Here is a 27,396-nt window from a genome sequence, read left to right as displayed (position 1 = left end):
CATCTGCAATACTGGATTTTACTGAAATCTTGTATTTTCCTTTTTATTATGAGAAATTTCAGCTCAGTGATCAAAGTCTTCAAATAGTTAAACCAAAAGAAGAATAGGGCTGCTTTGTGTGGCCATAGAAAGCAAAACTATGATCAAATATTGGGTATTATGGAGGAGGTTGTGATGGTGGTAAGCCTTCAAAGAAAGAAAGGCCTTTCAAAAATCAAACGATAATAATGAAATCAGTTGCCTCAATGGTAGAGAGCTCAGCATCACTGGAGGTGGTCACGCAGAGGTAGCATGTGCCCTAGTTACAGAATCTATTAAGGGGATGACTGCCTCAAATATGTAGGACAGAAATGAGAAGCCCCAAGCTTTCTTTTAACTCTAAGGTAGTATTTTCTACTCTGACTACTTTCCTGTTGTTACTACTACTATACTAAATACTATGCATACATTATCTTGTTTATTCTTTCTATCAGCTAGATAATTTGCATATTTTATCCCCATTTTACTGCAAAGTTGACAAGCTCAGGAAAAATAAATAGTTGGCCAGAATTAAGCAACCAATACATGATAGACAGGGCTAAACCTAGGCTACAGAATTTTCAAAAAGAATGATACATTCTGAAGGTATGTTTATAATAAACATTTTCATATGTAAAACAATGGTTTTTGTTTTCGATTTTTTAAACACTTTAGTAAAATGAAAATGTTTTATACAATCTTTTGAAAGATAAAATAGTCTCTCTTACTAACGTACTTGCTTTGACAGGCATAATAGTTGTCAAGGCCCGGGGAAGGGGTCTTAAAAATCAGTCAAAGGAACATGTTTCTTTGTATCATTTCCCAGTTTTAAAAAATGTATTCTTCTTGGACAACGTGTAATAATCATTCACCCATTCATTATTATTTTGAGCAAATATTTATTAAGCACTTACTATGTTCTAGACACTGATCTAGTTTTGGAAATACAACTAACAAGGTAAACAATGTGCCTGTCCTCATGGAGTTTCCATTTAGTGGCAGAGGCAGCAAACAATAAACAAATTTATAAAATAACTTCAAGTTATAAGACGTAACGCATGGAGAGAAGAAAGTGGTTGGTATAAATACAGTGAATAGGCTGAATTTAACTCATTTTAATAATATTATGCAAGTGGCTGTTTTGGTCCAATAAGATTAGAGCCATATGACTGAATGCAAATAATTTGTGTTTATAAATGACACAGATATTTAGGTAACCTGCTGACTCCTAAGACACATCTTTTTAAATCATGGAATTTAAAAATGAAATATTTTGTCCTCTTACCTGCTCACAGAGGAATAAAATTGATGTGTTGCCTTCTTAATATCACTTAAGTGTTTGAAATATTGACTTATTTTTCTCCATCTTGTAGGCTTGAAATGTTCTTGTAACTTATTAGGAAACTGTGTTAGAGTCTTACTGAATCCAGATCAGTGTCCTTAAGAATTTAAATGTTTGTTGAATTAATAAATGAAAATTGAAATGTCTGGACATATAATTAGAATATAATTTTCAAAATACTGCAGAATAACCATAAGCTTGCAATTTTAGGAATTGTGTGCAGGAAGAAAAACTCAAATTCCTGTAAATCCTCTCTCAATGAACAATATATTTGAATATCTGCTATTTGTCAGGCACTGATGGATATGCAAAGATTAATAGGCCACAGTCTGTCCTCATGGAACCCACAATTCAATGAATGAATTGTGTACAAGAAGAAAAACTTAAATTCCTATAAGTTTTATCTTAATGTGCAATATGTTTTAGTATTATATTATTGTACAACCATATTGCAACATATTGTAATGATGATTAGAACATACTAAGTGGAGTAACAGAAGCACATACAAAGTGTGTGATAGTGGCCAGGCGGTGGCTCACGCCTGTAATCCCAGCACTTTTGGAGGCCGAGGCGGGTGGATTGCCTGAGCTCACGAGTTTGAGACCAGCCTGGGCAAAACGGTGAAACTCCGTCTCTACTAAAATATAAAAAATTAGCCGGGCATGGTGGCAGGTGCCTGTAATCCCAGCTACTCGGGAGGCTGAGGCAAAATAATCACTTGAACCCGGGAAGCAGTGGTTGTAGTGAGCCGAGATTGCACCACGGCACTCCACCCTGGGCGACAGAGTGAGACTCGGTCTCCAAAAAAAAGAAAGTGTGTGATAGTGTAGAGTCAGCAATTGCAATTAAACTGGATTTGCAAGAAGGCTTCACAGGGGATGTAAATTTTGGAGTAGGGTTCGATGGTTGAAGAGAAGTTCACCAGCAAGTTCACAGAGAACCGTGTGTAGGCACAGACAACAGCATGTACAAAGCTCAACGACTGCTGAGTATTTCTGTGTGACTTTTGCATACAACTTGTGCAGCTTGTGGAAGACGAAGGATGATATGAAAATTGACTGATGATATTGGAGGCTCTGTGGACTCTTGTAAAATGATGGGCTGTTAGCTAGCAAACAGTGTGGAACCTTTGAGGATTTTTAATAGTTCAGTGATAGCACCAGATTTTTAGAAAGATCGCTCTGGCAACTGTGAAAAATGGATTTCTGGGATGCAGAGGAAAGCTAACAGAATCTGGAGGCAAGATGAGCAGGAAACTGTTTTCATACTGAAAGGTGTTGTGCTATTGAGAGGTGAAGCAAAGGGACAGATGTGAGATTTCTGTGGTAGAATTAGCTGGGTGTGGTGATCAGTTGGTTTATGGGATTTGAGGAAGTGGGACATACTAAGGGTAGATTAGAGTATTTTAGCCTCGAATAATGTGAGTACAGGAAGAATCTTTTCTTAGTACCTAATTAGAAATTATATTAAAAATATAAAGATAAAATATAAAATTAAAACAAAATTAGAAAGCATATTTTATTGGATAAAATCATAGTCTCTCTAGACTTTATAATGTATAATCTTTATTTTCACTTTTGTATAAGCAGAATTAATGGAAGTCAATTATATTATTTATAAAGCAGTACATTTGAGTTTTATTTAAAAACATAAAAAGAAGCTATTGTTCAAAAGTGAATCCATGCTTCTGGCTAGCCACAACATTTCTGAAGAAGAATCATAAAGGGGATAACTTTAATTCAAGTGAGATCAAGGCAACTGCCAAATTTAATGAATGCCAAAAGTATGCAGGGAGAATGAAAAAATCCATCTGAAAGCATTCTGATTTTTTTAAAAATCAAAAAATTTGAGTGAAGGATTAATCAAAGGATTAAACCAATTTGAAATTATTAAAAAATTATGTTCATTACAACTAAGTTAAAATATAATTTATTTTTAAAATATTGTGTTCTAAAGTATGCTGGCATTTTATCCATATTTTTTCCTTAAGGTGTGCCACGTGTTTATATATGATTCTTAAGTGGGTAAAACTAGAGAAAGTGCCCCTTATTGTGTTGCCTTATATTAATGTTGTTTGTAGTTATTATTGAATTCAGTATCTTTTACCTGCCCGGAAGCATCATCTGCTATGGCACTTTTTCCTCCATTGTTCCCATTCTCCTTCCATTCCTTCCTTCTACAGATACATATGATAGAGTTACTATGTCAGCAACTGTGTTAGGTGTGTGAGATATGGTAGTAAACAGAACATATCTTTACCCTTACTAGCTTACACCCTGGTAGAGGATACAAAAAATAAACACAGAAACACATAAATAAAATTTGAAAAGTGCTAAGTGCTCTAAACAACAACAACAACAAACCTAGGGTAATATCACTGAGGGTTGGCAGGGGGCAGATGGGAGAGAAAGGATGGAAAAGGGCATCACCTTATTTTGGGTGGTCAGGGAAGACCTCAGGGAGAAGATGAAGATGAGACTAAAATAGTAAGGAGGAGCAAGTCATCTTTAAATAAGGAAGACGTGCTTCTGAAGGAAGGTGCCGCCCTGCATCTTAAGGCTGGCTGAGCTTGGTAGACTCACAGGATAGCAAGGGCCTGAGTGGCCAGAGCTCCATGGGAAGAGTGGTGGCCAGGCAAGCAGGCACTCTAGGGTAAGACTTTGCAGGCCAGAGGGTGGAATCAGCACTTCACTCCAACGACATTAGAAATTCCTGGAGTGTTTTAAGCAGGGTATGACATAAACCAAGGGGCAGCCAGCAGTTCAGTTAGGAGAATATTATGAATAGTCCAGAACCATTTCTAGATGTTTGGCTTTACTAATGGGATGGAGGGTGGGGCCATTTTCTGAAACAGAGATGGGTGGGAATAGCTTTGAGGGAAATTCAGAAGTTTCCCTCTGGACCTGAAGTATTTTAGAGACCTATTAGGCCTCCAGAGGAAGATGTCAAGGAGGCAGTGAATGTCTGAGTAGCACACTTCCTTTTCTATTATAAATATTTGCTGAACTGTTTAACAGTGAAAATTGCTGAAGCGGAAAGTAAAATCTTTACACGTTTGATTGTTTGGGTTCTGGAAGATACAGCATAGGAACAATGCTGCATTGAAAGCTTTACAGAATCACAATGAAAATTTGGTTAAAAGAAAAAGAAATAGGACTTTATTTTGCTACTTAGAACAACAACAAAAAAGTAGGAATTCATTAGGTAGTTAGTGCCTGTTCATTTCTGTCTTAAATATTTCTTGTTTTATGAACTATAAGGAATCAACACTATTGAAGCTACACCATAGCTGATGGATTTTTTCAAAGGAGATAGAGTATTTTAAATTTAAATTATATCTCATATAAAATCTTAAGGCTGAATCACGACTCATAAACCATTCTTAAAAAATGGCTTTAGAAGTTATTAATAGTTTTATTAATCCTGTCATGAAACAGTGACTGTCAAAGTACAGAAACTAACATATAAAATCTTAACTCTAAAAAAATTGTCATTAAATCTCACTTATTTTTATTTTTATTTCTTTGCAGATCATATATTTTAGTTCTCTGTTTCCATACGTGGTACTTATTTGCTTCCTCATCAGAGCATTCCTTTTAAATGGTTCAATTGATGGCATTCGCCACATGTTTACCCCTAAGGTATGTACCATATTTCTATTTAAGGCTTATGATCATGAAAGCATTATGTTTATTGTTAAAATATTCTAAGTTATATTTAAGGAATAATTGTTCTAATATATGTACATTAAACTTTTAAATTATAGTTGTTAACCAGTCTAGGAAAAACCAGCATTTTTTATGTATAATTATAGCCATTTATCTCCATTTTTTATATCCCATTTTGATTTTAGAGTAAGGCTACCACTATTTCAACTTCAAAAATCTCTCTTTTATAATAAATTTATTTCTAATTTTTATACTGATTAGACTTCGGAATTTTTCAGTCTTCATTTACTCTTTCCCCTTTATTCTAGTGGTTTTTAACCTTTTTGTGTCATGGATCCATTTGAAAAAGTGATGAGGATTTTATTACCAAAAAAAAAAATTGAACGTATTAATTTGCTTAGTGTATCCGGAAGTTGACTGATCATCTAGAATCCATGGACCCTAAAATAAGATTAAGAACCCTAAAATACTCTCTCAGAGAAAATCAGTGTTTTCTTTTCTTAGTTAATTTTTTTTGAGGTTTTGTAGTTTTGTAGCTTCTAGAAGAATATAGTAATCAGCTTGTGAAATTCTGTAACTTCTATAGATGCATATATATTTTAGGAAAATTCTCATTAGACTCCATCAAGGGCTCAGAACTTATAATCCATCATGCAACTTTGTAGAGCTAAACTCAACACTGGGCACACTTAACCTGGTTAATCATAAGTGTGGACTTAATCATAACTTCTTATACTGATTTAACAGGAAATAAGTTTTTGATTGTATATATATATATATATAGTGCACCCCACTATTAGTTTGCTAATACTATCATAGGCAGACATTAAGATGAAACTGTCTAAAGATACGATTTCAAAATTAGTTTAGAAATTAAAAGTTATCTGAAGGATGAATGTGCAGGCAGCATTGTGCTGTGAGATTTGGGCATAAGGGATTAGCTTCTCTGGAATTCTTTGTCACTCCTGGCAGCTGCCTTGATACTGCGTAAAAGAAGCTGTGTTCTTTGTGTGTGTGGTTCTGAGTTGGTATTCACTCTGTAGTAGCAAAAATGCTGACACTGGTGTCTGGTTTTCTCAGCTACTTCAAAATTCCTGTTTAACATTTAGAGTTCTTGGAACTTCTCTGTGAACAACTAGTTAAGATTTACGAGTTTCAGCCACACTATAATTTAAATCTGCTACAAATGGGCCACACTTAATGACCAAAAATACTTATATGTATAATATTGAAGAAAATGTTTTCTGAGTTCAAGACAACCAAAATTCTGTGTGAATTTCTAGAATATATTCTCTTTCTAAACTGACAATTGCTTGTGACAAAATTCTAAACATTTGATTTAGCTAGATATTTTAGAATTTAAATGCTTATATGTAATAATTCTATATAGCCCCAGTACTGAAAACTGCAGCATGAATTAACATTTCTGACCTAGACTAGGGATCACTACTATTAAAATGTTAGTTTTCCTTCAGCTAACTTTTCATTGAGTGTTGATAAGACTCTATTACATTTCTGTAGGATGTGATACTCAATATGAGAAGTAATTGTAATTTTTAAAAATTTTACATTGTTTATGTAGGGGAGAAAGTACATAAGCACATCAAATACTTGTGAAACAGTGAGTGGAGATTTAGTTCAGAAATTGGGCTGCTGGTAATGTCTTTAGTTAATAGGTCTTTTCTGCCATCTAGTGGCTAAAGCAGAGATAGACAGTTGAGTGTATTTTAATAGAATATGATGTAGCAATGGTCAGTAAACAATGTGCATATGTTAATTGTTCATAAATTATGAAGATAATCATGATTATGTTTAATAAGCATATTTCATAGATTTTAATAACCAAAATTAGTTGAAGCAATACATCCTATTGTTTGAGAGAATATGGATTTTGGAATCTACCTATGTTCTTATTTCATCTCTACCTCAGAGCTGCTGTGTAAACTTAGGCAAGTTACATAACCTTCCTAAGGCTCAGTTAATAGTAGCAACAACTTCGTGGGTTGTTGTGAGTACTAAATGAGTTAAACCATATAAAATGCTTACCGGTGTGTTTGCCGCTATAGCTCATCTATGTTATCGATTACTGAGCATTTTTAGAGTGTGGCAGGCACCGTGGTAAGTGGTACACTTCTTATTATTCTGGTCTTTCTGAAGAAGCTGAAACTCAGAGAGGACACGCCATTTGCCATTGTTTGCACTATTTTAAAATTACTAAATGGCAGAATCAGAATCTGAAACTCTCTGTAGAATTCGTGTTCTTAGTCATGTTTGACATTGCTCTCAATAAAGGCAATTTGATTGTAATGGCAAAAAGAGATAAAATGCCAATTTAAACGCTATTATTACTGAAATCAAACTGAACTGTTTATTAAGGTCTGGGCCACACATGGCTGATCTGAATTGTTTCATTTAAGTTTTGATTATATACAGTGATAATTATCTAAGACATAAAGCACAACTACATGAAATATCTGTTCAATATTTAATATCTGTTCAATGTCAGAACTTTGGATCTGAAAGAGTATCTTATAGACAATACAGGTGAATTTCTTCAATTTTCAAAGAAAAATCTTTTAACAGACTTTTGAATGAATGAAGAATACATATGTGAATATGCGAAGTACAAATAGTTCAACTCTGCGAAGTTTATAATTGTTTTCTGCTTCAACCATTAGATTAACAGCAGAAAACACAAAACATGGAGTGTTAGTGAAGCAACTATTAACTTTTGTTGGTAATTGACCTGTTTTGCTATGGAAAGAAAAAAGACATAATGGGAAATGATTGAGGATAATTAATTTTTCTTCATATTCTCATTTCATATTTCCTTTGATATTCTTAAAATATTTAAAAACCACCATGTAAGTAGAAAATCCCCATGTACTTAAAATCTCCATGTAAAGGACTGATCAACTTTCTTACTCATAATTATTTGGTTCCTAAAAATAGATGTTTATGCTTAAGAACATATTATTTCCCGATTTAAATAAACTTTGGATGCATAAATATCATTGTATACTCCATAAACAGTAAATTCCATAAAAAATTAATTATTCTGAAACATTATTTTGTAGCTGATTCTATTATGTTTATTTTTAAACAGCTTGAAATAATGCTGGAGCCCAAGGTCTGGAGAGAAGCTGCTACTCAAGTGTTCTTTGCCTTAGGTCTGGGATTTGGTGGTGTCATTGCCTTTTCAAGCTACAACAAGAGAGACAACAACTGCCACTTTGATGCTGTCCTGGTGTCCTTCATCAATTTTTTCACTTCTGTCCTGGCAACATTGGTGGTGTTTGCAGTTCTGGGCTTCAAAGCAAATGTCATAAATGAGAAATGCATTACACAGTATGAATATTAATTTCCATTTGCCTTTTTTCTTATTTAGTTTTTATTTTGTTATTTATACTTTTATTGATACATGATAGCTATACATATTTATGAGATACATGTGATAGTTCGACACAAACATACAATGTATAATGGTCAAATGTGGGTAATAGGGATAGTCATCACCTCAAACATTAATCATTTCTTTGTGTTGGGAACATTACTCATTCATTAGCTTATAATGGCATAGTCGTTCACAAACTATACACCAAAGAACTCTTATGTGCTCATTTGTATGTTGTTTTATTTTTCAGAAATTCAGAGACGATCATGAAATTTTTGAAAATGGGGAACATTAGTCAGGATATTATTCCCCATCATATCAACCTTTCAGCTGTTACTGCAGAAGATTATCATTTAGTTTATGACATCATTCAAAAAGTGAAAGAAGAAGAGTTTCCTGCTCTTCATCTCAATTCCTGTAAAATTGAAGAAGAGCTAAATAAAGTTAGTAAGCCATGTTTGAGCAATAAAATAATTATTATTCACTTGAAATATGAATTATCCAGCAGACTCCCTTCAGGAAAAGGGCCTTAAAATGCCCGAAGAAGCTCTTAAAATGCCCAGAGAAGCTCCTGGGCATTATAAGTCCTTCAGAATTTACATTCTTAATTTTAGACAATATGTTTTCTTAAATGGTAAAGATTTGCTTTATTTTAAAAAGTTATTTCATTGATTGAGCCACAATAATTTAAAATATGAATATAAAGAGATTTTCGTCATAGAATGATGATTAGTCTGAAATCTTTCTTGCTATAATATTCAATACAGAATTAGAATTATGGCTCTCATTTACACATACATGATTGCTTTGATTCATGAATAATATTTAAAATAGAAATTTTAATAGTTGTGTTCCACAAGTCATGATCAAGTTCTTTTTTTTTTTTTTTTTTTTTGAGCCGTAATCTCTCTCTGTCGCCCAGGCCGGAGTGCAGTGGTGCGATCTCGGCTCACTGCATCCTCTGCTTCCCAGGTTCAAGCCATTCTCCTGGTCAGCCTCCCAAGTAGCCGGGATTACAGGCACATACCACCACACCTGGCTAATTTTTGTAATTTTAGTAGAGACGGGAGAAGGCGGTTCACCATTTTGGCCAGGTTGGTCTCGAACACTTGACCTCATGATCCGCCTGCCTTGGCCTCCCAAAGTGCTGGGATTACAGGCCTCAGCCACCGTGCCCAACCGATGAAGTTCTTTTTCTTAGCTATGTTGTATTAAATAAGAAATAGGTCACCATTAATAAATGTCCTTATATTGGCTGCCACTGTCTCCTATATGTCGAAAAGGAAAATATAATGGAGAAATTAGTCACTAATTATTTGCTTTAAGATAGTTAACTGTACTTGAGACTAACATAAAGAATCATGTGTGGATATTATTCATTAAAAAGTAAAGCCATCATTAATATAAAAACCTTGAATTCCTTAAGGAAATATTTAATTAATTACTAATGTACCATTCAAAGTTTTTTTTTTTTAATTCTCATCTGTCTTTATGAGACAACACAATCAACTTGAAGTTTGGTTATAGGTACAGTTAGTTAGACAAAGTAAGTTGTTATTTTACAACTCAATATTTGTGATATTTATAAAAATAAACTCACATTAATATTTGCAAGTAATTCAATTTCTTTCTGCCCAATTGGAGTATCTGTCTTTTTAGTCATTTTGTTATTAGTTTTGACTGGAAATTCATTGTGTCTTCTGAATTATGCAAACCAGTATATCAGCCCAACTTTTTTTTTTTTTTAATCAGGGAGGTAGGAATATCAGAAGTAAAAAAAGGTAAAGATGTAGGTTTTTTAAATAAAAAATTGGCTTTTTATAATCTACTTATTCTGTTCACATCCTTTCATTTTGCATTCGCAGTTTTCTCTTAAATCAAAACAAGTCTATTATTCATAGTGTGTATATATATATATATAACAACAATTGATTGAGACACTTTGAGGTAAGGTAAAACCAAATTTTTAAAATCTTTATATATGAGCCAGAAATAGTTGTATATATATATTTGTATTTATATATCTATGATAATATGTCACTATTCATAGTCATAAGCCTTAACAAAACCGAAAATATTATGCATTCTTTAATATAGTTTTTCATTCTAGGAGCCTTGTGAAATAGTTAGTATATACAACACAATCGTGTACTCTGTTTATTAATTATAAACAAAATTTCATTATTTGGATCCGCTTGATCTAATTAAATCCAGGTTCTGAGAATGACAACATGATTTATCAGGTTAAGAGCTGATGTGAGCATGTCTATTTCCAGCAGTCCTGGACATTATTCAGAGATCTTTCCTCCTCATTGTAACTGACATATAGAGCCATTGTTTAATAATTATTCTGTACTAAAGTTGCTATTTTGTGTATTTTGCAGGCTGTTCAGGGGACCGGCTTAGCTTTTATTGCCTTTACAGAAGCGATGACACATTTTCCTGCATCTCCCTTCTGGTCAGTGATGTTTTTCCTCATGCTGGTCAATCTAGGCCTTGGCAGTATGTTTGGAACCATTGAAGGGATTGTCACGCCTATTGTGGACACTTTCAAAGTGAGGAAAGAAATTCTTACTGGTGAGTTTTTTTGTATTTGACTTTTCATTGAACAAATCCAGGCCATTTTATTCTTGGTGAAAGATTAGAGATGAAAACTGGAAAGTATTATATTTTGAGTTTTATTAATGTCTATTATCACTATTTATTATTTTATACATTGTATAAATTTATTTTATTTTATTTTAATTGTATAAATTTTATTGTATATATAATATAATATGGATGTTTTAATATAAATTATATTTTATCATTTATAATAAATATTTATTGTTATAATTCATTAATAGTAATGCAGTATCAAGAATGACTGACACTAGAATAAAGTCATGGAGTGTTTGTGTATAATTTTTATACAAGTCAAATAATCATAATTAGAGCAGTTCAGATGTGATATTCCTATCCAAAAAGTGCATAGCTGAAAATGATAAACCTAAATTCCGTTCTCATATACAGCAGCAGTAGTAATTTACTAGTAGTTAATGTCTCCAAGTAGAGAAGAAAATAAAACAATTTATCAATATGGATGGTAGTTAATATGTCCAATTTACAAGTGATTATTAAAGTACCAGTTTAATGCATCATACTCCCATTTAAGGGCTATAAAGGATATAAAATAAATTATAAGAGATATACAAATATATAAAAAACTCTTCTCCAAAAACAATAACACTAAAATTAAAATCAGATTGCATAGATAAGACTTACAGCATGTAAAATACTGATAGCATAATGGATTTTACATATAAGAATTCAAAAGAGTCTAAGTCATCTAAATATATGATGGAACTGTCAGAGAAAGAGATGGAAGTTGAATTGGAAAGAGGAAGGATCTTCTCAAGGGTCAGAGGATAACTAGTAAACATACATAAATGAAGATAAAGGCAACAATAAGAAAGCCAACCATACGAGAGTACAGAAACAATACTGGTAAGTGATGTAAAATAAGATTGGATACAAATTTTGTAGAGATGACCATGAATGCTGGGCAGTGGTGTGCAATTCCCCAAGGCTTTTTTTTAAATTTTTTTTATTTTTATTTTTTGAGACGGAGTCTTGCTCTGTCGCCCAGGCTGGAGTGCGGCAGTGGTGCGATCTCAGCTCACTGCAAGCTCCGCCTCCCGGGTTCACGCCATTCTCCTGCCTCAGCCTCCCGAGTAGCTGGGACTACATGCACGTGCCACCACGCTTGGCTAATTTTTTGTATTTTTTTTAGTAGAGACGGGGTTTCACCGTGTTAGCCAGGATGGTCTCAATCTCCTGACCTCGTGATCCGCCCGCCTCGGCCTCCCAAAGTGCTAGGATTACAGGCGTGAGCCACCGTGCCCAGCTCTTTCTTAGCCATAAAAAATTTACTAATAATTTATGTCTAAATAAGTCTCAAATATATACCTTTATCATTTGCTGCTCTGATAATTATGTCTGTATGTGTTTGTGCATGTGCATGTGTGTGCGTGTATAAAACAATTTAATTTCAGCAGTTTGTTAATATTGATAGCTATATATCCACAATTCAGCTGAATAGAAATGAGAAACTGCTTTATATTATTCAAGAAAGTGATTTCTACTTGATATGAAAATCCATATCCTGCCTGACATGCAGGCTAAAGTCATTTTTGTATTCTTATCGTTGCTCACCATATCCAAACTGTCCCCTCCTGTAGTAAAAGGCTTGTAGGTTAAGGAAAAAGTAACAGTGTAAAGGGAAAATCACACAAAGTAGTATTTTCTAAGACCTTCTGGAAGACTTATTTGGAAAGAGCAAAGGGGAATGTACCCTCTTTCCCACTTCTTGTTTTTTGGGATCATACTGATACTTCAAATCGTAGTCGTATTTGACCTCAATGAAATATTACCTCATTTTCTTTGGTAGGTGTGTTTACTTCTTTATGCAGTAAGATTTAGGCAAATGAATTACTCATTATCTTTTTCCCTCACATCTCCAGCAAAACTCTTACTGTCTGTACCACTTATAATGCACTTTTTAATATTTGCCTCATACTGGGGTGTAATTAGGAGATAGTGAAAGTGACACAGGCTGTTGAGGCAGACAGATTTGGGTGCGGATCCAAACTCTGCTACTTCCAGCTTGAGAATTTAAGCACATTACTTAACGTTCTTCAGGATCATTTCTCTCATCTGTAAACAAAGCAATACATTGTTCAATTGGGATGTTATAAAAATTAAGTGAGAGAATGCAATATTATTTTATACTGTGATAAGCATTTAAATTTAATATGCAGTAGAATCCAAGTAAATGTTACTTTTCTTATTCTACATTATATGTTTACATACGACATTCATTTCTGTAAGATGTAACTCACAGCACTAGTATAGTACTTAAGAGATGGAGGTAATTTCTTCATGTCACACATACTTGCTGAAATTGTTAGGGAGTGTTCATATGATTGACTCCGTGGATGTCTTTTTTCCTTAGCTGCCATTACTACTCTACTTCTTTCAAGTTTACTCACCTCTGCCAAAATGTGGTTGAGAAATGGAATGCAGTCATCTTTTACCTTTGGAGGCTTCTCTGCTAATGAGCACAAAAGAACAGAGTCTAACAAAAATATGGGAATATTATATGAATTTCAAAAACTTTTCTAAGTAGTAGCTGGTCAGAAATGTATGCATCTGTTTCTTAGCTATTACTGGGGAAACTCTTTTTAGATGATTTTTCTTAGATGTTATGTGGATGATCAGATTGCTCAACTCCATTATAATTTGTTTCCAAACTAATCTGTTCAGGCAAGATAAAGATATAAATGTGGATTGTTGCTGAGGTTAAGTCTGGTCAGATTTTTCCACTTATGCTTGTAAAGTAACCATATTTCAATCAAATATATAATATGTATATTTCATAATAATATAAGCAATATTAGTCCCATTAATTCAAAAATTTCATCTATATTTCAACACTGTAGAACATTATTAAAGGAATAAATGACCTATAAATATTTGCTGCCTGAAGAAGTCACTTTGCTATTAATTATAGGAATAGAGTATGGAAATTTATACTTTTAAATTTTTCTCTAAACTTTGACTCATTTATTATTGTACTTGGTAAATGAGTTTCCACGGGATCAGGGAGATGAATTACTGTCTTAGAATAAATTTGTATGAATGTTGAGGCTACACCCAGGTAACCTAATTCCTAATAGGTTATATGCCATGTATCAGGAAAGGTATTGCCTGTTTATATGATGGACACGTTATAAAAGTTTTAAAAGTTTGAATATAATAATTTATAATAAAGTTTAAAGGACTTGTCTCTGAATAGAGTCTCATTTTTTCATTTATTTCTTTTGTCTAGTTATCTGTTGTCTTCTGGCATTTTGTATTGGCCTGATATTTGTGCAACGCTCTGGAAATTACTTTGTTACAATGTTTGATGATTATTCTGCTACACTGCCTCTGCTAATTGTAGTCATTTTGGAGAATATTGCTGTATGCTTTGTTTATGGCATAGATAAGTAAGTATATTTGCTTTTATGTATTCACTTTTAATCTCTAGTTTGAAAACATCAATTATCAATGTTTATTTCATTTAGAAGAGGAAAGAAATGAATAGAGGGAACAATTCTTTAAAAATCAAACCTTTTGCAGGCTCTTACTGATTCAACAGTTTTGGTAAAGTACATTTCCCTGTTGGGCAAATAGAATTATATAGGATGTAATAGTATGCAGAATTTTAGAGCTTTGATTTGGTCCTGGTTATCAAATAGCTAACTTTCAGGATTTAGTAAGTATTGGCAGAGTTCCAAGAACCTTAGTTTCTTTTGAGTTGTTTATTGTTATCTACATTTCACAGATAAGGAAAATCAAGCTTAGAGAGACACCCTGTGACTTGCCTGTCACCCACCTGGACAGCGGCAGACCTGGGACTCATGTCCATTTCTGTTTAACTCTAAAGCTTATCTCCTAATTATTTTGCTAAATTGATTTATAAGAGGAGCGCATGTATCATAATGCCTTATATAGCAGGACAATATTGGGAAATGATATTTTCCCAGGTCTGAGATGTATATGTCATTTGCTGCACAGAAACATTATTTTTATATGGAGTCATTACTTAAATTCACTACGCATAAATAATAAATAAATTCACTATTCATAAATTCATATCAAATACACATACTTTTCACACCAATCAGGTACACTGATGTGAAAAGTATATGTATTTGAAATGATGTGAAGCATCAGAGTTCTCTCAAGGGAAAAAGACCTTTGGAGGATTTGTCCAATACTTTTTATAGTCACTGTCTCTAATCACATATATGGACTGAGAGGTAGTAAGATCACCAAGCTCATTACAGCCCTATGTAAAGTAGTAATGCATGCACCTTAAGTGAAGGCCAGAGTCCTTTTAAGCAGCATAAAGAATATTGTGGGTATTGAATGAGCTTTATAACAAAGCTTAGAGAATGTTTTTTGTGGTTGCCAAAAGCTCCAGGTCAGGAAGCTTAGGAGAACTTACATTTAATAATCATGTACTGTATAATAATAGTAGTAATAGCTCTTAGTGTATAATCCAGCAATCATGCTACTTGGTATTTACCCAAAGGAGTTGAAAACTTATGCCCACTTAAAATTCTGCACGTGGGTGTTTATAGCAACTGTGTTCATAATTGCCCAAACTTGGAGGCAAACAAGATATCCTTTAGTAGGTAAATGGATAAATTGTCATACATCCAGACAATGAAATATTATTCAATCCATAAAAAGACACAGAGGAAATTTTAATGCACGTTACTTAGTGAAAAAAGTCACATATGAAAAGGTTACATATTGTAAGATTCCCCTATATTATAATATGGAAAAGGTAAAACTATGGAAACAGTAAAAACATCAGCAGTTGACAGGGGTTGGGCCAGATCCAGGGATGTATAGGCTGAGCACAGAATGTTTAGGGCAGTGAAACTACTCTGTATGACATTGTAATGGTGGACACACGTCATTATACATTTGTCCAAACGCAGAGAATGTACTACACAAATAGTGAATTCTAGTGTAAACTGTGGGCTCTAGGTAATAATGATGTGTTAACTTATGTAGGTTCATCAATTGTAACCAATATTCCACTCTCGTGGGGGATGCCGATAATGGAGGAGGTTATGCACGTATATTGGTAGGAGCTGTATGGGAAATCTCTCTACTTTCAGCTCAATTTTGCTGTGAACCTAAAATTGCTCTTAAAAAATAAAGTGTGTAATCAAAAAATACTCCTTGTTAACTAACATGATCCATATCTTACAGATGGGAAACTGCCCCTTCTTTTACAGGAGGATACAATATGTTAGCTGTAGAGCCAGTACTGTAACCTTGACCTTCATTTCAAGGCCAGGTTTCTCTAAGCTTTACTAGGCTACTCAAAACTCATAACCTGTACCATGATGGAATTTGATATTGTTTTTGGACTGATCTGTAAATAAATACATTTGTAATTTAGATTTCCATTTAGACAGTTCGTTATTCATGATAGACTTACTAAAGAATCTCTCTTTTTAATGCTAGTGTTCCTGAATAACACTATTTATAACAACAGAAGAAAAAATACTACTACTAATAGATGCATCTGTCGATTTTGTACCATATGTGAGGTAGTATGCTAAGCATCCATTGTTTATGGTTCTAGTAATAACCCTCACAGGTGGGTATTATATTATCTTTTTGGAAAACACCAAAAATGAAGCTTAGAGAGATTAAGATATACATCAAAAGAACACAGAACTGTGATCTGAAATGAGGTCTCTTGGTCTTCAAAGTTCACATTTTTTCTAAAGGGCAGGTATAGAATTCTTACATTGAAGATGTCCTTTAAGATTCTGGAGCAACTTGGAAGAAATGAAAAAGGGAGGAGAAACATAGAGATTAAGACTGGGCCAGGTGTGGTGGCTCACGCCTGTAATCCCAACACTTTGGGAGGTCAAGGTGGGCAGATCACTTGAGGTCAGGAGATCGAGACCAGTCTGACCAACATGGTGAAACGCCATCTCTACTAAAAATACAAAAATCAGCCGGGCGTGATGGTGGTCGCCTGTAATCCCAGCTACTCGGGAGGCTGAGGCAGGAGAATTGCTTGAACCTGGGAAGACGAGGTTGCAGTGAGTCGAGATTGCGCCACTGTACTCCAGCCTGGGCAACAGGTGAGACTCTGTCTCAAAAAAAAAAAAAAAAAAAAAAAGAAAGAATGGACTCAAGAGACATAACAATTCATAACAATTAGTTATTATATGTAGACCTTTTTAGAAATTCGGAATGTAAAAAGAAGAGTTCAGAAAATATAACATTGATTAGGTATATTTGATGATATTAAGGAATTATTATTATGCTTTTAATGCTGTGATATTAAGGAATTATTACTTTTACTAATTATTACTAAAGTAATAGTAAAATTATTGGGAAAAGTAGTAATTAGTAAAATTATTTACTAATAAGTAATTATTACTAAAAGTAATAATTCCTTGGTAGAATAGTATTAATAGCATAGTAATAATTCCTTAATATATAATTAATATTTCTTAATAATATTTAAGCAATAATTACTAAAAGAAATAATTTCTAAATAATTCCTTTTTGTAATTATTACTTGTATTACTAAAAAAGAGACAAGAAATTTTTAATATACTGAAAATATTTTGTTTATAGAATAGAAAGTTATCAGTAGAAGGAGAAATCAATAATTGGCTTAAGAGAGCTTTCCCTAAATAAAAATTATAGTACTTACCTGGCTTCATTTTACTTTATAGTCATCTTCCAAGAGGAACTTTGATACAGTATAAAATGTCATAGGGTATCAATGGTAAATGTTTGTCAGACCATTAATATAATGCACATTTTTTAAGGTTTAGCAATATTAAATTAAGGAATAATTAAATACTTTCTTTTTATTCAGGTTTATGGAAGACCTAAAAGATATGCTGGGCTTTGCTCCCAGCAGATATTACTACTATATGTGGAAATATATTTCTCCTCTAATGCTATTGTCATTGCTAATAGCTAGTGTTGTGAATATGGGATTAAGTCCTCCTGGCTATAACGCATGGATTGAAGCTAAGGTAAATACAAAATAAGGGAATTACATCTTTAAAAGATACATAAAAAGCTTTTTTAGAGGGCTTTTTCTTTTGTCTCCATCACAGTATTTTTTGCTGTTTAATGAATGGCATAGCTTTTATGCAAGGATATGAGATTTACGTTTGTGCTCTGCCCCAAGCATATGTGATTTTTTAAATACATTGTGGATGTTTTCAACACATGTGAAACACTGACCTTGTCCTTATTAAAGCAGATATATCCATCTTAACACTGATGAACCAATAATTATTGGGCTTTTGACTCTAGAAAACATATTAATCAAAACTCCAGAAATATTTTAATATATGAATTTATGAAGTTGTATCCCAGGCCAGGTGCAGTGACTCATACCTATAATCCCAACACTTTTGGAGGCCAAGGCAAAAGCATCACTTGAGGCCAGCAGCTTGAGAGCAGCCTGTGCAACATAGAGAATCCCTGTCTCTACAAAAGATGAAAAAAATTAGCTGGGCACGGTAGCACACGCCTATAGTCCTAGCTACTCGTCAGGCTGAGGCTGAAGGATAGCTTGAGCCTAGGAGTTGAAGGTTAAAGTGAGCTATGATTACCACTGCACTCCAGCCTGTGTGACAAGGCAAGTCACTATCAATCACTCAATCAATCAATAAACAAATAAATAAATAAAAATTGTATCCCAGATTCTATATAATGATGAAAAATATATATTAGCAAAGTACACAATTTAAAATAAGTAAATTTTGAAGTAAAGTTCTGTTATAATTTTTATATTAGCAATAACTTTTCAATTTCTATTCTCAAGCTGAATAATAATGTAATCATTAGGTATATGTCAGCTGTTATAAAATCAAAGTGCTTATTTTCAGAGATACCTCTGACCTTTAACTATCCTATGGTTAATAATTCTAGACTGAGGCATAAACAAATCCGTTCTCTCACCAAAACCCTTGGGGCCAGATGTGCTTCAAAAGTTTGGTTTTCAGATTTTAGAAAGATATATGACACATTTAAGAGGTATTTATTGCTTAGTAACAAACAACCCTGAAATTTAATGGCTAAGAGCGACATTGATTTATTATTTCTTACAGTTCTGTGGCTGAGCTGAGCAGTTCTTCTTCTTTTCTTTCCTGGGTTAACTCAAGCAGTTGCATTCAGCTTGGAGGAGAGCTGGGCTCTCTCTTTAGGTGGTCTTTCACTTATAACGTTTCCAAGCATCATGGATTCAGGGCAATATTCTAAGAAAGAAGCAGAAATTGGAAGGCCTTTAAGGCCTAGTCTTGGAAGTTGCTGAGTGTCACTTCTACTGCTTTCTGTTGGTCAAAGCAAGTCACAAAGCCAGCCCAGATTCTTTGCTTACAAACTTGAAGCAAGTACAATATTTTATGTATGTGCAAAGAAAGATAGATTACTAATAATTATTATTATTTTCTTCTTTAACAGGCATCTGAAGAATTTCTGAGCTATCCAACGTGGGGACTGGTTGTTTGTGTCTCTCTGGTTGTCTTTGCAATACTCCCAGTCCCTGTAGTTTTCATTGTTCGTCGCTTCAACCTTATAGATGATAGTTCTGGTAATTTAGCATCTGTGACCTATAAGAGAGGAAGGGTCCTGAAAGAGCCTGTGAACTTAGAGGGCGATGATACAAGCCTCATTCACGGAAAAATACCGAGCGAGATGCCATCTCCAAATTTTGGTAAAAATATTTATCGAAAACAGAGTGGATCCCCAACTCTGGATACTGCTCCCAATGGACGGTACGGAATAGGGTACTTGATGGCAGATATTATGCCAGATATGCCAGAATCTGATTTGTAGCTGAGGGAAAAGTCAGTGGGTTTTATTTGGTTCATTTTTACCAATGAACATTGGCCCTAGTAAGAGAAGCGTTAGGCTTCACTTATCAGAGGGCAATCTCAGGTGTTCCGTGGCTGTGATCTTTAATCCTAACAGTATATGTCAGTTCAACTTGAGCATTCTTTTGGATTCTTTGGTTTACATTTGTGCAGAAAGGATTGCAGACAAATCTTAGGAGGGCTGAGGTACATGTTTGCCAGGATTTTTTTTAAGTACCTTTGGTGTATTTTCAAATATTTCTATCTCTTAAAAAAAATAGTATTACCTCAGTTTCTAATAATTTCTGGGTTTAGTAGTGTTGACAATTAAAAATGATATACCTTAAAATTTATAAGTTTGCCTTCAGGGTAACTTCCAGTGTCACAATGAGCAGTTCTGTAAGTGGGTGCCTCTCAGCACATTTCCATGAATATATTATGTAGATAGGCTGTATTGATTTTGGTAGCATTGATACCTTCTTAGGTAATTAGTTGAAGAAAACTGCAAAATATTTTCTTATGTAATAGCTGTATAGAGCAATAGCAATCAAAGCATGAAAAGGCACTAACGCTGGGATGAAAGATGAGATTCAGAGGTGACTGAGAATCATGTGAGTGATGACTGTATATTTTGTGTAAAATATATGTGTGAAAATGAACTAAGAGTGAGTTACTCAGCACTCTCAAGAATTATGCAGATTCTGCATTTTTCTTATGCCGTGTGCCTAAAAACCTACTTGATATTTATTGTGGTTTCAAGATTATTCATAGTATATTTATACAATATACTTGCAATGCATTTAAGTACTTAAAGTACTAATTTGAAAACTTGAAGCAAGATGGCATTTTAATTAATATATTTCTGTTTTGCTTCTGTTTTATGCAAATATAAATCATTTTTAAGTGATTGTTAAAATTGTAATGCATTACATTTTAATCTACAAATAAACAAAGTTTAAAAATGATGTTTGTTTTTCACATTGATTTTCTTTGTATCACCTGAACTGGATTGTCTTTCATTTCAGTCAGCACTTAGGCATTTCATAATAACTAAACATCACATTCCAAGTGGGATTAATTACATTAATTGAATAGAGGTACCACCGCTTCAGAGTCTAAGGAAAAATAGAGTGTTATGGTTCAATGGTGTTCTTATGTAGTCTTACGATTCTTGAAAAAGTACTTACAGCCTCCCAAGAAACCATGTGTACAATTGACTGCTTGCTGATTCAATATTGTCTGCAAAGTATAAAAGACTATGATTTTTAAATAAAACTGTTGTATATATGAAATTGGATAGAGCAGAGGAACCTCATTGAGTGCCCTCTAGTTAAAAATCTTTCATTTATCCTACCACCAGATCAGTTACATTTTTAAAACAATGATGGATATAGCAGCAAAATAGGTGAGGTAATACACATGCCATATCAATTGATTTATTTCAGCCAGTATTCTCGCTCTGCTATAGATAGATGTTAATAAATGGTATCACAGCATTTAAAATATTAAATCCACTGGTGCATAAATTTTTAGTCTTTTAAAATATATTCATGAATATTGTGTTTGTATCCCTTTAAAATGTTTAATATTTTATAAATAGGCAGTATATGCACATTATACAAAACTAAAAAATTATGACAATTCAGTGTGAAGTAAGTTCTCAGCCAACATTTCTCCTGGCCATCCATTGTCCATCTTTAAAGGCGATCACCATTGACAGTTTCTTCTGTATCCTTCTGGAAATACAATATGTTACATAAATGACAGCATTCTATATTCTCTCTTCTATATCTTACCTATTTCTGTGAATAATTTATTTTGGACAGCATTTTATGTATGAATACTCACAAATGTGCTTCCTTATTTCAGAGGCTGAAGTAATAAAAATTTTGTTTATTTTTGTGTTGAGGCAATATTTTTATATGGTACCCTAATCTTTAATACTTAACCTGCCAGACTTTAACCGTAACACAATAATGTATTGCCAAATAGCACCATTCTTCTTCTCTCACTCTCTTGCCATGGGGGCTCTTAAAAAAAAAAGTATACATCTAAGGTGTACAACATGCTGTTTTGATGTATATAAATATAGTGAAAGCAAATAAAGTATATATCTAAGGTGTACAATATGCTGTTTTGATATACATAAACATAGTTGCAGTGATTAACTTGTCCATCATCTCCCATAGTTACATTTTCTGGTGGCAAGTGCACCTAAAATGTATTCTTTTAGCAATTTTTTCAATATTCAATGCAATATTATTAACTATTATTTTCATGTTTTACATGAGACCTCTAGAGTTATTCATCCTATGTAACTTTGAATCTTTTGACCTACTTCTCCCCATTTTCACCTTCTTCCCGCTCCTGGTAATCAACTGTTCTACTCTCTGTTTCCATATACTTGACTTCTTTTTTTTTTTTTTTTTTTTTTTTTACATTTCTACATATAAGTGAGGTCATGCTATATTTCTTTCTCTGTCTGGCTTACTTCACTTAGCATAATGTCCTCCAAGTTTATCCATGCTTTCACAAATGGTATAATATTCCATTGTGTATATATGTCACAATTTCTTTATTCATTCTTCCATTGATCGACACTTAAATTGTTTCCATATCTTGGCTATTATGAATAATGCTGCAATGCACGTGGGAGCACAGATCTTTCTATGAAGTGCTGATTTCATTTCCTTTTGATATAATCTACAGTTCGGGTACCTGCCTTGCACTAGGAATTATTTCTCCATCCTTCTATTCACTGAGTAATATGAACAATGCAGGAATCTTATTTTTGAATTGAAATAGAATTTAAAACCCTTATTATGGTTTCACTGGGCAGATAAGGAAATCTGGCCAAAGAAGTTAAAGAAAAATGAACAAAGTTCTCTTCTTTTTGCTTCCTTCATGCAGTCAGTTCTTCAGCTGTACACTTATTTATTGATTTATTCACTCAGGTTCTATTAACTAAAATTCTAACTTATTCTAAGTACTTTATACAAGACACCATTATAATTACAGTATAAATGCTATTCATTTTTTTTCCATTTTCTCTTCTTTGCCAGTGAGACCTGCTACCTGCCTTTTCCCAGGCAATGTAAGAGTTAATCAACAAATGGTAGTTTGAAATAGCTTTCTCTATACTGTAAAATTTGAGGCTTTCAAATTTGTATTACTTTCCACTACTTCTATAAACCCTGGCCTAAAGTTGCACCTCCAAGTGATGTAGCCAAGATTTGTCTGTCTTCAAACAGAAAGGAGACTAGGGACTGTGACGGGAGGGATAATAAAGTGGAATAAAAGGATGAGGGGGTGGAGCAAGATGGTGGAATAGAAGCCTACACCTTTTATCTTCCTTGCAGGAACACCAAATTTTAACAACTGCATGTACACAGAAAAGCACGATCACAAGAACAAAAAAATCAGGTGAACGTTCACAATACTGGTTTTAACTTCATATTGCTGAAAGAGGCATTGAAGAGGGTAGGGGACATTCTTGAATTGCTGAAGCCACCCCTTTCCCATTTCCTAACAGAGGGCCTGCTGTGCAGCCTGTGCACTCGGGGAAGGGAAAGCACAGTGACTAAGGGACTTTTACATTTAACTCAGTGCTGCCCTGCCACAGAGGAGAGAAAAGCTGTGCTAGGCTGAATCAGCACCTGTGCACAGAGAGAGCATTTGGATCAAACATATCCAGAAGGAAATCGCCCATCCCAGCAGTCAAAACTTGGGTGTCCCAGCAAGCCTCACCAACATGGGCCAAAGTGCTCTGGGATCCTAGGTAAACTTGAAAGGCAGTCTAGGACACAAGGACTGCAATTCCTAGGCAATTCCTACTGCTGCGCTGGGACTAGGGTGGACTAGGGTGGCACATGACCTAGGGAAACACCAGCCTGGGTGGTTAAGGGAGTAGTGCTTGTGCCACCACTCCCACAACCCTAGGCAGTGTGACTTGCAGCAACAAAAATGACTCCTTCCTTTTGCTTGAGGAGAGATCAAACAGTAAGAAGGACTGTATCTTGCATCTTGGATACCAGCTCAGCCACAGTAGGATAGGGCACAGAGTAGAGCTGTGAGGTCCCCATTCCAGACCCTAGCTCCTGGGTGACATTTCTAGACACATCCTGGGCCAAAAGGGAGCTTTCTGCCCTGAAGGAAAAGACCCAGTCCTGGCAGGACTTACCACATGCTGAGTAAAGAGCCCTTGTGCCTTGAATAACCAGTAGTGATACCCAGGTAGTATGCCATGGGCCTTGGGCTCTGAGATGTACTGGCTTCATATGTGACCCAGCACACTCCCAGCTCTAGTGACAATAGTAAAACACTCCTTCTGTTTAAGGAAATCAGAGAGAAAATAAAGATGACTTTGTCTTGCACCTTAGGTACCAGCTCCACCACAATGGGCTAGGGCAACAAGCAGGGTCTTGGGGTCTCTGAGCCAAGGACTAGGCTCTTGGACAGCATTTCTGGACCAGCTCTTGGCCAGACGGGAGCCCACTTTTCTGAAGGGTGAGTCTCAGTCCTGGCAGCATCCACCACAAGCAGACTGAAGGGTCCTTGGTCTTTAAGTGAACATCAGTGGTGGTCTGGCAGAGCACCTTATGGGCTGGTGGTAGTGGCCACAGAGAGAGGCTCCTCTGACTGAGGAAAGAGGAGGGAAGAGTGGAGAGAATTTTGTCTTGTGGTATGAGTGCCAGCTTTGCTGCAGAAGAGTAGAACATCGGGTAAATTTTTAAGATTTTTGACTCCAATCCCTGCCTCCCAGACAGCATCTCTGGACCTGTCTGGGACCTGGGAGAATCCAGCACCTGAAAGGAAGGACACAAACCTGGTTGGCTTTGCTACCTACCTATTATGGAGCTGTAGGGCCTTGAGTGAACACAGTTGGTAGCCAGGTGGTGGTTACAGAAGGCAATGGGTGAGACATAGTGTTGTGCTGGCTTCAGGTCAAACCCAGCATAGTTCCAGTGGTGGTGACCACAGGGGTACTTGCACTGCCACATTCCCAGTTCCAGGTGGCTCAGTACAAAGAGAGACTCCATTTATTTGAGAGAAATTAAGGGAAGAGAACAAGTGTCTCTCCCTGGTAATCCAGAAAATGCTCCCAGATCTTATTCAAGTCACCAAGGGAGTATCTCTACGAATCTGAAAAAAACAAACAAAACAAACAAACACACAAACAAACAAAAAACAGCATTATTGGGCTTCAGGCACAAGTCCTTTTGAATATCTGGAAAGCCTTCTCAAGAAGGACAGGCACAAACAAGCCCAGACTGCAAAGAGTACAATAAATACCTGACTCATCAATGCCCAGCAGCATTGACCATCCACAAGCATCAAGATGATTCAGAAACACATGAGCTCGCTAAATGAACTAAAAGGCACCAGGGGCCAGTCCTGGAGAAAAAGAGATATGTGATCATTCGTACAGATACTTTTAAATTGTTGTTTTGAGGAAACTCAAAGAAATTGAAGATAACACAAAGAAAAAATTCTGAATTCTATCAGATAAATTAAACAAAGAGATTGAAATAATTAAAAAGAAGCAGAAATTCTGGAGTTGAAAAGTACAATTGACATACAGAAAATGCATCAATCTCTTCATAGCAGAACTGATCAAGCAGAAGAAAGAATTAGTGAACTTGAAGACAGGCTATTTGATATACAGTCAGAGGAGACATAAGAAAATAAGAAGAATCAAGCATGTCAATAAGATATAGAAAATAGCCTAAAAGGGCAAATGTAAGAGTTATTGCCCTTAAAGAGGAGATAGAGAAAGAGACAGGGATAGAAATTCATTCAAAGGGATAATAATAGAGAACTTCCTAAACCTAGAAATATCAGTTTTCAAATGCAACAAGGTTATAGGACACCAAGCAGATTTAAGCCAAAGAAAACTATTTTGATGCATGTAATAATCAAACTCCCAAAGATCAAGGATAAAGAAAGGCTCCTAAAAGCAGCAGGAGAAAGGAAATAAATAACATATATTGGAATGCCAGTATGTCTGGCGGCATGCTTTTCAATGGAAAGATTACAGGCCAAAATAGAGTGGCATACCATATTTAAAGTGCTGGAGCCAAAAATAAAATTAGAAAAAAAAAAAAACAAACCTTTACCCTAGTATGGTATATCTGGCAAATATGTTCTTCAAGCCTGAAGGAAAAATAAAGGCTTTCCCAAGCAAACAAAAGCTGAGAGATTTCATTCATACCAGACCTCTTCTACAAAAAATACTAAAGGGAGTTCTTCAATTTGGAAGAAAATAGTGTTAATAAGCAAGAAGATACAAAACTCACGGGTAATAGTAAGCTCATAGAAAAGCATAGAATATTATAACATTGTAATTGGGGTGTGTAAAATACTCATCTTAAGTAGAAAGACTAAATGATGAAACATTAAAAATGAGTACAACAGCTTTTCAGACATAGTACAATAAGATATGAAGAGAAATAAAAACAGTTTTTAAAGTAGGGGATTAAGTTACAGTATAGAGTTTTTATAAGGTTTCTTCTGGGATATTTGTTCATTTATACAATTAGTGTTAAGTTGTCATCATTTTAAAATAATGTATTATAAGGTAATATTTGCAAGCTTCATGGTAACCTCAAATTGAAAAACATACAATGGATATACAAAAAGCAAAAAAATTAAATCATACCACCAGAGAAAACAATATTCACTAAGAGGAAGACAGGAAGAAAAGAAAAAAGAGAAGACAATGAAACAACTGGAAAAAAATTAGCAAAATGGCAAGAGGAAGTCCTTGCTTGTTAATAATAACATTGATTATAAATGAACTAAATATTCCAATCAAAAGACATAGAGTGGCTGAATGGATGAAAAAACAAGAACAAATAATCTGTCACCTACAAGAAACACACTTCACTTATAAAAATACATGTAGACTGAAAATAAAAGGTGGAAAAAGATATTCCAAATCATTGGAAGCAAACCAAGAAAAGAGCAAGAGTAGCTATACTTTTGTCAGACAAAATAGATTTCAATACAAAAACTATAAGAAAATACAAAGAAGGTCATTATTTAATGATAAAGGGGTAAATTCAGTCAGAAGATATAACAATTATAAATACATATGCGACCAACATTGAAGAACCAAGATATATAAAGCAAATATTATTGGATCTAAAGAGAGATAGAAACTCCAATAAAATAATAGCCAGAGACTTCAAGACCCCATTTTTAGCATTGAACAGATCTCCCAGACAGAAAATCAACAAAAAAAATCAGAATTAATCTGCACTACAGACCAAATATAAACCTTATAGATATTTACAGAAAATTTCGTGCATCAGCTTCAGAATACACATTCTTCTCCTCAGCACATGAATCATTCTAAAAGATAGATCATACATTAGGTCACAAAACAAGTCTTAAAACATTCAAGAAAATGAAATAATATCAAGCATCGTATCTGGCTACAAGGGAATAATACTAGAAATCAATAACAAAGGAAATTTTGGAAACTATACAAACACATTGAAAGTAAATTATATGGTCCTGAATGACCA

At 34.5% G+C, this 27,396-nt stretch overlaps 1 protein-coding gene across 2 annotated transcripts in view; it reads left to right on the top strand.

Moving 5' to 3' along the window:
• The window catches only part of SLC6A15 (solute carrier family 6 member 15), a 53,028-nt gene extending 31,261 nt beyond the window's left edge, over window positions 1–21,767 (top strand). For both annotated transcript variants that reach the window (XM_004053632.4, XM_055356928.2), the window contains 7 exons: window positions 4,892–5,002; window positions 8,136–8,377; window positions 8,674–8,866; window positions 10,808–11,000; window positions 14,293–14,452; window positions 17,875–18,037; window positions 19,476–21,767. In XM_004053632.4, the coding sequence (XP_004053680.1) occupies window positions 4,892–5,002; window positions 8,136–8,377; window positions 8,674–8,866; window positions 10,808–11,000; window positions 14,293–14,452; window positions 17,875–18,037; window positions 19,476–19,850 (1,437 nt within the window). In that variant the 3' untranslated portion in view covers window positions 19,851–21,767. The remainder of the gene's footprint in view (window positions 1–4,891; window positions 5,003–8,135; window positions 8,378–8,673; window positions 8,867–10,807; window positions 11,001–14,292; window positions 14,453–17,874; window positions 18,038–19,475) is intronic.
• Window positions 21,768–27,396: the final 5,629 nt, after the last annotated feature.

This window comes from Gorilla gorilla, chromosome 10, assembly GCF_029281585.2.
Source record: "Gorilla gorilla gorilla isolate KB3781 chromosome 10, NHGRI_mGorGor1-v2.1_pri, whole genome shotgun sequence".
NCBI classification, from domain to species: Eukaryota; Metazoa; Chordata; class Mammalia; order Primates; family Hominidae; genus Gorilla; species Gorilla gorilla.
The sequence above is the reverse complement of the archived record's forward strand: the minus strand, read 5'-3'. Positions and strand labels throughout refer to the sequence as shown.